This window comes from Convolutriloba macropyga, chromosome 2, assembly GCF_964194025.1.
Source record: "Convolutriloba macropyga chromosome 2, txConMacr16.3, whole genome shotgun sequence".
Classification (NCBI taxonomy): Eukaryota; Metazoa; Xenacoelomorpha; order Acoela; family Convolutidae; genus Convolutriloba; species Convolutriloba macropyga.
Window position 1 is genome coordinate 70,967,980 of NC_134469.1, and position 16,207 is coordinate 70,984,186.

Here is a 16,207-nt window from a genome sequence, read left to right on the forward strand (position 1 = left end):
TCTGCTGAAGCTCCAGAGTTGAAGCCCTAGGAATTGCATTGGTTTACCCAATAGCGGAACAAATAACTATAATGCTTAGCTAATGCCGTATTAACCAACACTCGAAATAAAAAAGTAGCAGAAAACCTGATACTGCGAAATAAACAATGAAGGCGGAATTTTGACTCGATGGTCTTACAATTAATCACTATTAAAAATCAGCTACATAACCTATAAAAAAGTTTGCAGAATACAACAACTGCTAGAAAAGCGTTTAACAAGGCAAAGAGGTAAAAATAGTTCACAATTTAATCGAAAACATCATTGTTTGATTCAGATGCTCAAAAAACTTTTGAAAGCACTATTGCGAAATTGGGTAAGCGATTCAGACATCTTAGAAAAAATAGAGTTTAAATAAACTAAATAACTGCATTGAAAATGCCGCACCTGATCAAAAACTTGCCCGTTTAACGACAATTTTTTCATACTTTCACACCTACTTTTCTCGCTCTCATAAATTTAGCATGAACAGAAAACCACTCCCAGTTCACAATTTTATTGAAGCTCCACCAATACTCCTCTTCGAGTTGTAAAAGGACAGCACATTAATGCAACTCAAATAGTTTGGATTGTAATAAAACTGAAGATTAAAGTTGAGATAAAAACAAAACAATATAACAAAATTATCTTTCGTCAACAGCTTAAAACTACTAGAATTTCTGCTGAAGCTCCAGAGTTGAGGCCCTAGGAATTGCATTGGTTTACCCAATAGCGGAACAAATAACTATAATGCTTAACTATTGCCGTATTAATCAACACTCGAAATAAAAAAGTAACAGAACACCTGATACTGCGAACTAAACAATGAAGCTGAATTTTGACTCGACGGTCTTACAATTAATCACTATTTAAAATCAGCTACTTAACCCATAAAACCAGCCTTTAAATTTTGTTAAAAAAATTGAGCCGATCAGTTACTTTCGTTATTTAGCGGAGACATTAGACATAATAGCGAGCTCCGTTTAATTTAAAAGTTAAACGAAAAATTAATAAAACTAGCATCTACACGCGCAAGTGCAGTTGGTGTTCACAAAATTGTATCAATGTAGCAACAAAATCTGTAGACGTTGCTACATTAGCTCTATCTGAAGAAAGAAAACACAATTGAGCAGAGACGAGTTTCTCACTAACTCCAATTGACCTCTTCATAAAACAAGTCTTATTGCTGAAAACTTCCGAAATAGCACAAAATATTGCACACCTGATTTTTCTTCTTACCTCAAAACAAAATTTGTTTCGTAAAAAAATGCTTTTATGAAGTTTGACGAAAGTTTTTCTTATGTTTTGCCTGGTCAGACAACAGGTGCCGCAAAAAAATAATAGCCGAAAATTACGCACAAAAGATCAGATGATAAAAAAATACAAACCAGTAAAAATGAAGCAGCATCCATCAATGTTGGTGTTAGAGAAAACTACTACCTTTTGCGTGTTACTGATACTGTCTGCTATTGTACAAAAATAAAACCCAATCAACAACTTTCCATTCAAGAAAGCAAGATGAAAAATTTCTGCAAAAAGATCAATTAAAATTGTATGCATTTAGCTAAATACTTTGTAATTTTTTTCAAAACCTCAGTATAGCTGCCTTAACTACTCATTCTAGCCTATTTGGTTTCAAAATGTAGATTGATCAGATTCAGACAAAAATTGAAGTTCAACAATGCTTGCTGCACTCTTAAACACGTTGAATCCAAACCGCTGTTATATTAATCAATGGGACAAATAAGGCATTCCACTTTACTTTAACAGCATATATCTGATAAACATTAATAACAATTAACTTTTCTATTGTCCAAAAAAAAATCGTCAAACCATCAAACTTGATGATTTTACCAAATTTGATTTTTTTTGGCTTCAAATCAGTTTTCATCTTGCTCTTCAAACTGCACTGCTATAAGCATGAGATCCAGCGACTATCCAGCACAATTCTACGCAACATAGACAACTGATGTTTTAGAATTTGCTTTCCAATAGTAGTTTTGTTGGAATTGAAAAACTTCCAGTTAAAATATCGAATTCAAGTTTTCGGTTTTACCGTGCTGCATTGCTTCCTAAATTAAAATGGTATCAAATGAGACCAATATTTTTTTCCATTAAAAATATTTGCAATTAGCTAGTGTCAAAAAATATTTAAATTTTCATGGTCTGAAAAAGTAGCCATTTTAATGCTGTATAGATGTTCGCCTAATTTTTCTGTCATTCCGCCTAGATGTATTGAAATATTGACGCTTAATTTGAATCGTTTCTCTCTATTAGGCGTTTTCGGTTGTTAGAAAAAATATTACCAGAACTGAATTTGTTATTCAGATGCACTGTTCTGATGCTCTTGGTAGCTTTTTTCTGCAAATAGAAACAAACCGAATAACGTCGGACAAACTGCTCTCGAACAAGAGGCCTCGCAAATTAATTCAGGGGCTGTAGCCTAGATAAATATCGAACATCTGACCTCCGGAGTTCTCAACAGTAGCATTTCCCCACTCGGCTACATGAAACTCCGATTTCCTATGCTACAGTTGCATTTATTTTAGCAACAACTTAACTTTGAATTGAGAGCAATTGAGATCACTCAAAACTGAAGACAAGCGAGAAATAGTCACTTAGAAGTCAAACAATACTTTGGAACAAAAGCGAAAAAAACGGTCAAGCAAAAATTTTACATAAGACAATCGTTTAGAATAATCGCTTCAAACTTCGTTCGAGGGCAACTAGTAAAATTATTTTTAAAAATTAATTAGGCATTCGGTAAATTTGTCAATCTATTTTGATTGAGACCACTGTCACAATCTCGCAAAACTATAAAAATTGTCAAAGCTCTCGCCTCACGACGTAGGTATATGCCTAAACTCTGACTCCCAAAATTATCAAAATCTTCAGAGTTTTGATCTCGTCAACTATGAGGCATAATAAATCACAATAGCTGTATATTTACAATTATCTATTCTTTAGCTCAAACGATTTGCCGCAACCGCTAATTTTTTCTGGATAACTAGATCACAGCTAGGCATGCTCGCATGGTGGAAACAAAAGGTACATATAATGAATTTAAATTCTTAAATCATTTTACTACCAGCCGACAGATGGACAACTGTAAAGTAAAAATAAAATGAATGCACATTTCGCTAATCAAAGTACAAAACTAATAAATATTGAGATGAAATTTAGATATTCTCTGAAGTAAGGTAGAAATGACCTCACGCTTTGGGTTAGCAGATGATGATATTGAAAGCCCACTTTGTTAGTCAGGACATTGTCAATGCTGGATTAGTAAAGAGAAATCATGTACAATAGCGCCAATAGCTGCGAGAGGTTCGGTGGTGGTGGTATCATTACAGCAGAAGCAAACTAAACTCCAAAGCACATCGATCCAAAGAATTCACTCGAAAAAAGCTTACTAATTTTAATTAATTCCAAGGCCATACTATTACTCAGACATTTGAACTCAACACTAATGAAATTATCATCAATTTCAGACGTTTTACAAATTCCCCAAGTACATGAACACGGCTACACCACTGCGGTTGAAGACTTATTGTAACGTATTTCCACCACTGTCCGGCGGTAAAAATCACCACATTATGAAAGACTATCAATTTGTTCAAGCCGGCCAATAGATATTGCTCATTGGGGAAAACAGATTTAAAATTACATGTTAACTTTATACAAAAACTAATTCCGCAAAACTTTCCAGTTATCCAATCCAGTAATGTTAATTTGTATTTGTCCAGAGTTCAATGATTGAATAATTATGGCTGTACTCATTGGAATTTTTTACTCCTTCCGAAACAGCACCGAAACAAATAATCGGGTCTTATCCAATATAGCCCACAACCCCCACCCCCCTCCCCCCCCCCATGCTTAGTGGTCATATAACGTAAGGCCCCCTCAAATTCTGAATTTACCAAAATGGAGGGCTAATATAAATTCGCGCGTGTGTGTTGGGGGGGGGGGGGGGGTACAATGGGAAAACCAAAATGATCTTCAGCACTGCGTTCTAACTATCAATAAGCAACAAAAATATCACTCTTTAGCCGTATGAGTGTTGACGGAACGAAAGACATCAAGACCTCTCTTATAAGCTGTTCCTTCCATGGAGGGTCTATGCGGGACTTCAAATTAAGAGGAGCATTCCCACACAACATGAATTTGTTCTGAGTACTTTCGGGGAAACAGTTTGAAAACGCGGAATTCATCTTCAACAATTTTTTTTTCAGACTTTATTGATAGCCAAACTTTTTTGAGCACAAAATAGTAGTAAGAGAGATCTAGCTTTTATATATTGCAGTATATCCTTGCTAAATTTGAAGCCCGCTTACCAATTCCTTTCAACATAATTCAACTTTTGCTGCGGTATTATGAAAAAAAAACAAAAAATTTGATAACTTTTTAGTGCGCTGTGTTGTGTGACAATTCCGTTTGTTTTAACTGTGAAACACGTGAAATAAGGCAAGAAGGAGAAAGAGAGAATGAAATAAAAAAAACAGACTGAGAAGAAAAGGCCAGAAATTTTTAGGCGGTAAAACTGCAAGATACACTCAGGTACGCCGACAACATTTAGAGTAACCATCATAAGTATAACTCAAATACTTTTTAGAGCACATTTAGAATTGTTTGCAATGGAACTTAAGCTACTAAAAGAGTTGAATTAGAGAGAAAGATAGAAAACAAGCTCTGGTAGAGTAGCGACATTAGATAGATGATTTACCAAAGTGAATTTATCTGAAAATAGCATGAGGTCAATTTGAATAAGGCTCTGTTAGAACAAGATCAATAAAATCAAAAATACTTTTCCATATACATCCAGTTCTATTCATTAGCGTGGACCTGTTTCGAACTCTTTTCCCCATTCGACGCTAATTCGCACTTTCAAAAATTTTTAAGGACTTGCTAGAATTATAATAAGCGAGGTCTTCTAGGATCACCTTCGTCACGTGGATATTACGCAGCACATTGTTCACGAAGTTGTAAAATGTGAAAATTAAAAATAATTTCAACTTTAATCTAAACCGAGCTCCAATAAATATGCTATTGCTTGCATAATTATAAATTGAGCTTCGCTGTCATAAAATTAAAAAAAAAGATAACAGACCAACGGCAGGAGAATTGTTTTTAAACAACTGGCGAGCGGTTGCCTTCGTCAGTAGCTAGCTGCAACTTAAGGAGAGTAGCTGCTTTAGCTTATTTGAAAGGGTGTAGGGGGGGGGGGGGGGTGAGCATGATGAGAGGGGGGTTGACTTATAAGAACCGCCTTTCAAATCATGAATTCATGTTTGCTTCTGTGAATCGCATACTTAGAGACTTGTGAGCCGCAAGGCTCTAGAAGGACTTAGTGCCCTCCAGGCTTTACTGTTTATCCCATTTTTCAAAAACGACAGAAATGTTGATAGTACGAAACATCGTACTAAAAAAGACCAGCAGGACAAACAATCGCTAAAAACTTCGTTTTGAGGGCAATGAATAAACTTGTTCAAGCATTTGTTTACCGCATGACCTATTTTTTTAACAATAGATCAGAAAAGGCCGAGTTCTGAAGAAAGACCAAGGTGACCTAAAACTTGTAGCAAAGTTTGATTGAGAGAAAGTCAAATAAATTGTACATGGGGAAAAGGAAAACAGATCCAGGCATGACCAATGCCAACAAAAAAGAGGGAACTGGTTAAAATTTAACTGGAAGCATCGGGTGATTTGCTATCGAAGAAAAGAAGAGACAGAATTGAGGATGTGTCTTCGTCAGGATATAGTGCACCTACATCCTGTTGTCTGCTGTTTACTCTGTCGCTTACTTCTGCCACGACCACGCGAGTGAGAGGCTGCTACCATTAGACGCACCACTTCCTTGAAGACCTCCTCAACATTTGTGCTGTACTTGGCAGACGTCTCCAAGAAGGGAAGGCCCCAGTCTTTGGCTACAGTTTCGGCGTAGTTTGTGGGAACTTCCCGCATCTGTTCTGCTAAATCTAGCTTGTTTCCCACCAACACTATGGGCACCTAAAATGACAAGAAACTATTTATAGAACAGAAGCAACATTTGTACTCCGTTTTAACAAATTCAATAATTTGATAGCTCCTGCGCCGTAATAATACCAAAAGCAGGTTTCAAGGGAAGGGGTTCTCGCCCTTGGGTGTATTATCAAGCACATCAGAACAACGAGAAATTTAAATTAAGCTACTTCAATTAAGATCGCCAGTTTTTAAACTTACTATTGAATCTAAGTTCCTCGTTGCGAGATGGTGATCGACAATTCATGTCAGCTGCTATAATTATTTAGATACACCCACCTAAGACATACTGATTACAAACATAATCAAGGCAAAATATATTTTGCAAACATCGAGCATTTAATAAAGATTTACTGGAAAAAAATTATTTTTCTCTGCCACTCCATACTCTTTGTAGCTGACACAAAATTGACAGATCATTGGCACAGATGCAGGAGAAACCAAAGTACAAATCAAAAACCACAAGGGGCCTTCATACGAGCTGTTGATATTGTTAACAAGAAGTACGTGTTATTTTACTTCACCAACTTAAGAAGACAGGTGCATCCGAAATCCACGCATCTACAGCGCTTCAAATTTGCATGAAACACGAATGCAGGCTTGACATGTAGTCTCGTCTGATAACATTTAATAGGGATCGGTTTATATTATAAGCTACTCAGCATTTTATACATGGCAAGTAAAGCAAAAGACTCATCAAAAATAGATTGATAAATTGTCCAACCAACAGCCATGAACTAGCTAACTCTTTCTTAACCAATTTCCTGTTTTATTTATAGAAATCTCGGACACGATTGCCATAACAGAAGTTAACATGACGATCTTCAACAAGAAATCGAGCCAAATTAGGTATGCATAGTCTCAAATGCAACGACTGGCCGACATCAATTAAGTTCCGTTTGGCCCAAAAAGCTTTGTTCCAAAATAACTAGTCTCATTAAGCATGAATGTCTAATAATAACAAACTGCTTTTCATATCCAAGGACACCTACACAACTGGTATTCGACAGGTCATCCAAAAGTCTGTAGATACCTGGTAAAAAGATGCCTTGAAGCAGTTTTAATTTGCTTAGCTAAAACACAGCGACACCTTGTACGCAACCCCAACCGCATACAGCCAATTTTCTAAAGTATTTTTTTATCCATTTCCATTATAATTTGTGCGTAGCTAGGTTCTCACATCACCGCATAAAAAATCATAGCTCAAACGCCAATAGGTTTAGGACTAGCATCTGTGTAAATATGCCACTAAAATAGTAACCACTAAAAGACTGGGGCCATTGAGGACTTAAACCGAACACTTTGGATCAAATTTGTAATGTTCAGAGCAAAAATAAGGACGTGTGCTTTTGCGTACCTAGTTTTGACTTTTCACTTGGTATTTTCAAAGACAACAAGAAGGCTCGTAACGATGTAAAAATCGGTTGTTAATTTTAGGGCGGAAGAAGATGCACAAAACAATAAGGACCTCCGATAGCTTTACAAATAACCAGAGACCAGAAGCTAGCATGTATTCCTTTGAACATTATTTAAAGTTGCCTCAGGGATTTGAAGCAAGGGTGGTTGCACCCGAATGAGGAAATAATTCCTGAGACGAACCATGGATGAGGATTAGTCATTGAGAAAACAACAAAGAGTCGGGTGAATTACAATAGAACGGTAAGAATAAGTGTGAAAAACAAGATATTTGGCCCAAATTTAGTAATTAATACACCGCTTTGCTAATTTTTTTTAGAAAACGCGTTCGTTCAAAATAAAAAAGAATGTTCCGATTTCTAAAGAAACTTGAAGCTTTTGAAAATACTGAACTCGGACCGCACAAGACAAAAAAATTAAATCTCGATGAAATTTTAAAATTTTGATTAAAGTAAACCATTCTCTCTCCACTTCCCAAATTTGTGTTAATCGAAGCAGTTTTCCACCTTTAATTTGCTGGTAAACAAAATTCAAAAATATAATACATCCACTAAAATGTAATGTAAACGACTAGAAAGTCTTATTGTCTAATATGAAAAAGCAACCAACATAAAAAACCGACTAACACGCAAGAGATCAGTTAATAATAAGGTGCTTGAAACCAAAAACATTTTAAAATTTAAATTCTACACTGCAAAACGTACACATCTGAATCCATTTGACATTTTGATATCCATTCCGGCCGCGACAGAAGAAAAGAAAATACAAATAGACAATCTTCTTTTTCTAAGTGTGACAAAGTTCTAATTTAGTCATTGGTTTCTAATTGGATAGATACACAAATATATTTTTACCGAGGTATACTTTAACAGAATTATATTTAAGCAGTGGTGACAAAAAATTTCAAAACTTGAAAAATAGAAGCTGCAAAAAAACTGCTAAAATTTGTGAAAAAGTTGTAACTAATCCATGGTCAACAAACAATTTTCAGTAACTCATTATCAAACCTTACCGGAGATTTTCTGCTAGGTTGAAAAACCTGAATAAATTACAATAATGACAAATAAACTGATAACAGCGATAATAAACTGACAATAAATGTTGAAAAAATTTAAAAATTGCAAGTTTTGTCAAAAAAAACGCTGAAATTAGTGGTGTTGAAATCAGGAAAAACAATTCATTACTTTTAGAAATTATACCTACTTTTGAACCCTAGAGGAGTTTTCTCGAGCCTTGAGGCTGGAGAAACATAAAAACCAACAAAAACTTGAAAAAAATGCAAATTTTATTTTAAATAAAGATAAAATTTGTCATATTAAAAAAAATAAAAACTATTTCATGGCAAATAAAATTGTTTCAGTATCTTATTATTAAACCCTTAAGGACGTTTTCTGGCCCCTGAGTCCGGAAAGAAGTGGATAAAAAATAAATGTCAAAAAATTGGAAAAATTTGCACGTTTTGTCAAAAAAAGGCTAAAATTCGTGATGTTAAAATGTTGAAACCATTCCACTATACCACTATAAACTATGCAGTAACCTAATATAAAACCCTAGAGTAGGTTTCTTGACACCTAGGGCTGAAAAAACACAAAAACTTCTGAAAAAACTTGTGAAAATTAGTATAAAATTGCGTGTTTTTAGCGATTGGTTGTTCGTCAGTAGCCACGGGAGACGGGGGTACACCGGGGGTCTGATGGGGAGGGGGTGGGCAAAAGTGGGGTGAGGGGGCAACAGCGCGGTGGGGGGGGGCGGGGATGAACAGTGGGGGTGTCGTCAACCTCTAAGAACCGCCCTTCACAACATAAGTAGAAGTCTCCAAAACAGTTTGAGCTGAAACAGAGCTTAAAGACTCTAAGAGCACTTAATGCCCGCTGGGCGCTACCTGTTTATCCCGTTTTTGAGGACGAAAAGTCAAAAGCGTCAGACGAAAAATCGGTCAAGCGAAAAATCGCATTAAAAAAAGACCGACAGGACTAATATAATTGCTACAAACTTCATTTGAGAGCAATTAATTACAATTTATAAGAATAGGTCGAGAAACAATGCAAAGTATTTTCTCAGATGAAACAAAAAGAACCAGAAATGGCTGAGAGTGAACAGTGATAAACATACCCGGCAGCTTGCCGGAAAATAGCCGCCGTTGATTCCAATAAGCATGATTGGGATTGAAATAACAGAAGATATTAAAAAAAAAAAGATTTTTGTACAAAAAAATTTTTTTTAATTCCGATTTATTTTGATGGCATTTCTTAGTTGAACATACTTCTGTTTCTTAGAGAGAGGCTACAGGGGCTCCTATCAATAACAACAAGCATTAGAGATTGTAAATAAGACTTATAGGAACGACGTTCAAATAGCAGGCATCTAAAATTGGGCTTTATGGGTTTATCCCGTTTCTATTTCTGACATCCATTTTTGTACTAACTCTGTTCATTTTGAATTGCTTTGCTGAGCAACTGATGTTCAAAATCACTTTTAGCAGAATGAGAGAAGAGAGAAACTAGCCTAGAGAAGTCAAAAAGATTTCACGCAAAATGTTGAAAAGGCGGCAAAATGAGGTAAAGCGAAACATTTTTTTATTCGACGAAGTAAAAAAAAAATAGGAGCGCTATAATAGCCGGCTGAGAAGATGAGGGCGGCTATTAACCATTTATAAATAAAACCATCAAAACACAAAAACAGTAGTAAATTGCCCTGAGTGAAGAAAACTCCACCGTAATTTTACCATATTTCATTTTACTTTAAAATTGGATAGAAAACATTTCAAACCACAAAGCTACTTGCTTTTTTGCTCCACTCCCTGTATCGGCAAGCAAGATTAAATATTGACTTAAAAAATCCGCAAAATGTGTGAACGGATCTTAAAAAAGACAGCACCCAAATGCAATTCAAACTCTGAATTGAAAAAGGAGAACGCCTAAATAATAGTTGTTTGAATAACTGAACTGACGGATAATATATCAAAACATTCGCTTTGTTTACTTATTTGATCAAATAAATCGATACACGTCATGTCATAAATTCACGAAAACAGCCCTATGTGTTAAAAAATGGTAGATACTGCAGAAATATGAAGATATTGACTGCAGATATAGAACTGTAGATTAACTGGCAGGTAGATATTGACAAAAACCGCAAATTTCTCAAGATCCTTCGCATACATAAAAACGACAGAAGAATTAGACTACGAAAAAAACATTGAAATTTGTCACGAAGTAAAAATGTGCCATTCAATTGCAATTAAACAAACTGAGCACATGGATATTGGCCCAATTTCGTTTAAATGGTCTCAAATAGAAAAGCTCAGAAACAATGCAAATTACCATAAAACGCCTATCATTCCGTAGTAAATAAACAATATCAAAACAACCTACAAGGCAATTTAATTGCTCTACTATCTAAAGGAGCTATTTTCAGGTTATCAATATATTTTAAATCAAAAACAGCCGCTTCAAAAGATAAGATCATTCGAGTTGTAAAAAGTGGACGAGAACATAGTCCCCATAGGGTTGTAGAGTAAACCAATACTAGCCGACTGGGATACTTGACTCATCTATTTGTTAATATTTCAAAACCTGGCTGACAGAAATTTTGCCTCGAGTTTGATATCTAGGTGCCAGTTGCTGCCAGATGCCCACAAATGATGGTTCCGGATGGCCAAAAAACAGAAATTTGTATGAAATACAGATGCTCGTAGATAGTTCATATTTTTGTTCAAAAATGAGTAATTCATATTTTTGTAAATTAATCAAAATTAGTAAAAGTGAAGTAGACAGTTTTGAAATTGGCCAGGTAAAAAGTTAACCGACGCGGCCGAAGCAGTCAGTGGCTGTCAACATTATTTGAGGATGAATCATGTCAATATTATCAGTTGCTTATGATTGTTAACCTGATTAGTTCCTTTAGCACGAAGTATCTGCTGATGAAGGTTGAGCACTTCTCTGAATGTTTGATGATTAATAATTGAGAAGACGAGAATAAATCCCTGTCCATTGCGAATGTAAAGATCTCGCATAGAGGCAAACTGTTCTGTGCCTGCTGTGTCCAGAATCTCAAGTGTAACCGGGTCCTCTCCAACGTACATTTGTTTACGGTAAAAATCCTAAACAATTTTAACATCACGTGTTAAGTTGAACATGACACTACTGGATTATCAGTTGGCAAGACAATATTTCATACTAACTCGAAAAAAATAACGGTAACTGACGTCTCAAAAATTCAAGACTTATTACTTAAACTGACAACGGATGTTTTTGTTGTTGGAAAAAAAGTTTCTTTGTCATTCAAGACCATCAATACATTTTACAACCCGGCATTGATTGAAAATTCGTTATAAAATATGTTCACTTTCTAGTGACCAGGGACAAATATAACTTCATTATAACAGCGTCACCGACATTTTATTCCAACTACATTTTCGCGAGAAGGGGGTTGGGTTGACAAATTTGCTGATACCTCAATCGTTGGGTCATATTTTTCCGTGAATGTTCCCTGGACAAATTGAATAGTAAGCGCTGACTTTCCAACACCTCCGCTGCCCATCACCACCACTTTATACTCCCCCATTGCTGGGAAGTATTGACAATTTATGACTGCGAGAAGAGACTCTAATCAGTGAATCGGAATTTCTGTTATATGAAGCATTCTCAAACTCAAATTGCAGAGATAAGCATGAGATCTGAAATGAGAAAACTGCTGCCATCTCACTTATGCCAATTAAAATCAAACAGCTATCAAAGTTTTGTTTGGACATGAACTACGAAGAGTATGATCAGAAATAGTTCCGTTTTCAGCTTGCCGCTGCTAGATCCAAGCACATAATGCATAGATCCAAGCACATAATGCGTAGATTCAAGCACTCCTGCAAATCGGGTGGGGGGGGGGGAGGCTCAAACGGAAAGCATCCCGGAATTGCAACAAAATTCTATCGCTTCTAACTAGTAATCTAGTTGACAAACGAGCTAAACTTGATTCTATTTTCAGTCAAAATAAAAAATTTTCAGAATGTAATACATACGTTTCTGCAACTGAGATTGAAAATTGAAAAACATCATTTATCTCAAATACAAAAATAATACAGCATTCTTCAATCCGGACAGTGCACTTGGACCGCGAATGTTAAAGAGTGAAATTTTCAACAGTAAGGAAATGTTACTTGATATTAGTCATCGAGTTTTCAAACAAACTGAGTTTTAAAACAAACTGTCACTCTATTGTGATTGCGCTACGTGCAGAAATAAGAGGACAAAATTTTTTTAGAGAGGACCGGGACAAAATCAGCAACAACAGAGAGTTGCCTATGTTTTCGGAAGAGGGAAATTTTCGGAAGAGGGAAAATGTTACGAAATAGTTAGTAACCGATAGATTTTCAACAGAGGTTGCCTATAGTCTCAAGTTAACAGATGCCGAAACGTGTCTGAAACCGGGGTCTCCCATTATAGGGGTCTTCCCCAATCATGGTAATTATATCCTGATGGTGGCTATAATGGGAAATACCCCGAAACATGTTCATAGGGTGTTGAACTTAATTGAGCTGATATCCTATCATAAGAGCTTAAAAGTTTCCGCATTTGGGATTTGAAATACAGAACTACCCAAAACACTAAGTGAGAAAGCTAGAGGCGATTCTTCTACAGAACATGTAGATTAGCAAATCGACTCGATAAATATGTTGACACCACAAGTGGGCCTGGATTAGACAGGCTGCTAAAAATGCGTTAATACCGAGTTTTCTGAAGTCAACGCGTTTTCATTGTGACTGCGGCATGTGCAGAAACCAGTGGACACTATTTTAGATCGAAAAAAGGGGATCGAATATGCCCTGCAGCGATGGGCTGCAAAACCACAACAGAATGGATTCCATCAGATGAAACAGCGTCTCTATTAAAAAATCATTTTGTTTAACCATAAAATCTATCGCGTTTATTTACTGTTAAAATAAACGTCTGTCTTTATAATCTTAGTAAACTACATCCTTAAATAAAGATTAAAATCTTCATCGACGAAAGATTATCTAACTTATGTCCACTCCATAAATGCGATGAAAAAATAGATGGCTACTGAAGTACCTTAAACTCAAAGGAATTCAACTTACTTTAAATGAAACCTGGCTTGATTGCAGTGCCGACCAACACCCTACCCTATTTGCTCAAAATCGGATTGTCAATAAATGACAGAAGGGTCAATATGGATGTGCTGCAGTTTTAAGAGACAGCTGTCATTATAACGCGTACCTCATATATCCAAACGAAAAGTTCAATCTATTCTTCTTCCTGCTGACTTCGATCTGCCCTTGTGTAACTGGAAATCGACGACTAGCCCTAGCCATCCAGAACACGAATCATCGGATATCTTTCTTAGCCGCTCAGTCGAACCTCATCCATGATCCGCATACACATCAAGCTTGTTGAGGAGCCACGCTTGATGTTTTCGTTATTTCAAGTTCAGTCGGAGCCTCCACATACTGCCACGTCCTCAGCAATCTTGTAATAAGTGATCATTATCCAATATTTACAAGACGAGTAAAACGTCCCGGAACCCAAACAAAACTAATCTGTATTAAGTTTTTAGACTGGCTACTGAGTGTAAAGTGTACACCGAAATGGAAAAAAATCTACTTTACTAATTGTTCCTTGACATCCAGCCTGTCCAAATTCTTATCACGGCGAAGCATGAAGACTTCCACATATCCGAAACGAATTTTTCATCAAAAAGAAACGCTAGAAGATCCCCTTCCTATCAAAAACTGCGTTAAATTCTTTTGAAACTGCATTAAAAAACTCAAATATTTCGAATATTTCATTGGGATTACTCAGTCTTTCAAATTTCTGGCCTAATTTTCTATTAGGCCAGATTTTGGAACAGATTATGCTCAAAACATTCGATAAATTTAACGAATGATTTCTTCCCATATCCTGTTCTAAAAATAACTCCACAATTGATTTCTGACTTACTTTCGTAGATATTTTACTACGAATATTATTAAACTACTGACTGTAAAACCTTTCCCTCATATTCAAGCCGTCCTACTGCCGATAACTACCTTAATTTATGAACAGGTTACTCCTTCACTATCTCTTCAAATTTTCATTTGAATCCGAACTATTTTGCATTCCAAATACGGACGAATGGAACATTTCAATTGACAGGCTATTTGGAGACTTTGTAACGGAACAAATCACCTACCCTTTTCTCAATCTATTTAGATCAAGAAAAGGCCTTCAATAAGGTGTCACATCCAATTCTGCAATCTAAACTGAAACTCTTCAGCTTTGACCCCGATTTATATGACGTTTTTCTCTCCTCTCCTGAGGTCCTATTACAATACATTAAACAAAATCATTATTTTTCTGATCCGATATCATTCTGGCTGAACTCTACAGGGTTCGTCTCTTAGCCTTTTTTATTCCTGATCTTTATTAACGACCTTCCGAAAATTTTCCTCGACTCCCTAGCTGGATGGTCACAAACGACCTCAAAATTCTTTTCTTTTCAAACTTTTATAATAAAATCCTGCCTCTACAACTGAAATATTACGAACAGGATGGTTGCTAATCTCACAAAAACAAAGTGTCTGAATTTCAAAGAAAAATCATCAGCTAATATGACTGTAAAAATTATACTGTTGAAAAAATTAAAGACTTTGGTGTCATCATAAACAGCAGTAACCTCAAAATGAAAGATTAGGTGTTAAATAAATGAAAAAAGCAAAGAAATGTCTTTGGTCCTTGAAACTAAAAATTCCCCGGCAAACAGTCTCCTCAAAAGAGTTCGATCTTTATTCATCCTTAGTTTTGACTGTTCTTTATGGGTTACCATCTTGTCCCCAGAAATAACACGTTTAGAATCAAAGAAAATTTTTCAACAGTGATGCTTCAAATGGATTTTTGGCAGGGCAACATTATAACAAAAGCTCCGCAAAGATCTTATCAGTATGTCATTTTATTGAATTAGGTACAGGTTATGAACGACAAGAACCAACTCAACTACATTTGTATTACCTTCAATAGGAACAGAAGTGAGAGACGACTCCGAACCACATCAACCCGAGTATCACGGGTTTCAGAAAGAGTGAAGTAAATGCTGTGAAAAATGCTCGTGAGTAAAAACTTTTGTTGTTGTTTTGATCTCTCCCTATTATTTTTGTGTAATTTTTCAAACTCTCTAAACTAAACAAGCAGAGGGAAACCTATTTGAACAGAAAACGTCTCAAACACCTAATTTCTCCAGTGAGCATCAAGTTTAAATCAACACAGATACAGCTGCTGAGATACAAAACATTCTGTAACTTGCAAGTTCGTTCACTGATTCTAATTTGAATAAATTGTTCTACGGTCCAGCAGAGCTTTTTCACATACTAGTTGAAAATTTTGTATGGCTTGCGTTTTCACGATATAGCACAACTGGTCCTTCGTAGACGTTGATTTAGGTTTTCCTCTCCTTTGTTGTGTAACTTCTTCTGATAAGAGCAATGATTCTTTTGGTCTATTGTACATTCGAAGCCACGTGTCTGTTAAAAGACAAATGGCAGTCGGTCAGAACAATCGAATTTCCTTTTTCATTAGCATTTTTTTCATCTTGTTGAATTTCAAAAAGTTTTTTGTGGTTGAATCTAAATTTATTGGTTTTCTGGAAGGACAATAGATGTTCCCTTCTCGACTGAACCAAAGATTTTAGGGTCTTCAGTGTGTTGTTGACATATAGTTGTTGTTGTTGTTGACATATAGTTGTTGTAGTTATAGTATGAACAAAAAAG

General features: G+C 35.9%; 1 protein-coding gene across 1 annotated transcript; it reads right to left on the bottom strand.

Moving 5' to 3' along the window:
* Positions 1 to 5,612: 5,612 nt before the first annotated feature.
* Positions 5,613 to 12,130, bottom strand: LOC142335434 (ras-related protein Rap-2a-like). The gene is made up of 3 exons (XM_075383916.1): positions 11,908 to 12,130; positions 11,342 to 11,554; positions 5,613 to 6,024 (listed from the first exon to the last, which is right to left on the bottom strand). The coding sequence occupies exons 1-3, from the start codon at positions 12,016 to 12,018 to the stop codon at positions 5,767 to 5,769; spliced, it is 582 nt and encodes a 193-aa protein (XP_075240031.1). The 5' UTR covers positions 12,019 to 12,130; the 3' UTR covers positions 5,613 to 5,766.
* Positions 12,131 to 16,207: the final 4,077 nt, after the last annotated feature.

Excerpts from the sequence above, each read along its gene's own strand:
- LOC142335434 (XM_075383916.1), bottom strand. The coding sequence starts at position 12,018 with ATGGGGGAGTATAAAGTGGTGGTGATGGGCAGCGGAGGTGTTGGAAAG. Across the intron at positions 11,555-11,907 it reads AATATGACCCAACGATTGAG|GATTTTTACCGTAAACAAAT; the intron begins GTATCAGCAAAT and ends AAAATTGTTTAG. Across the intron at positions 6,025-11,341 it reads GTGCTAAAGGAACTAATCAG|GTGCCCATAGTGTTGGTGGG; the intron begins GTTAACAATCAT and ends TTGTCATTTTAG.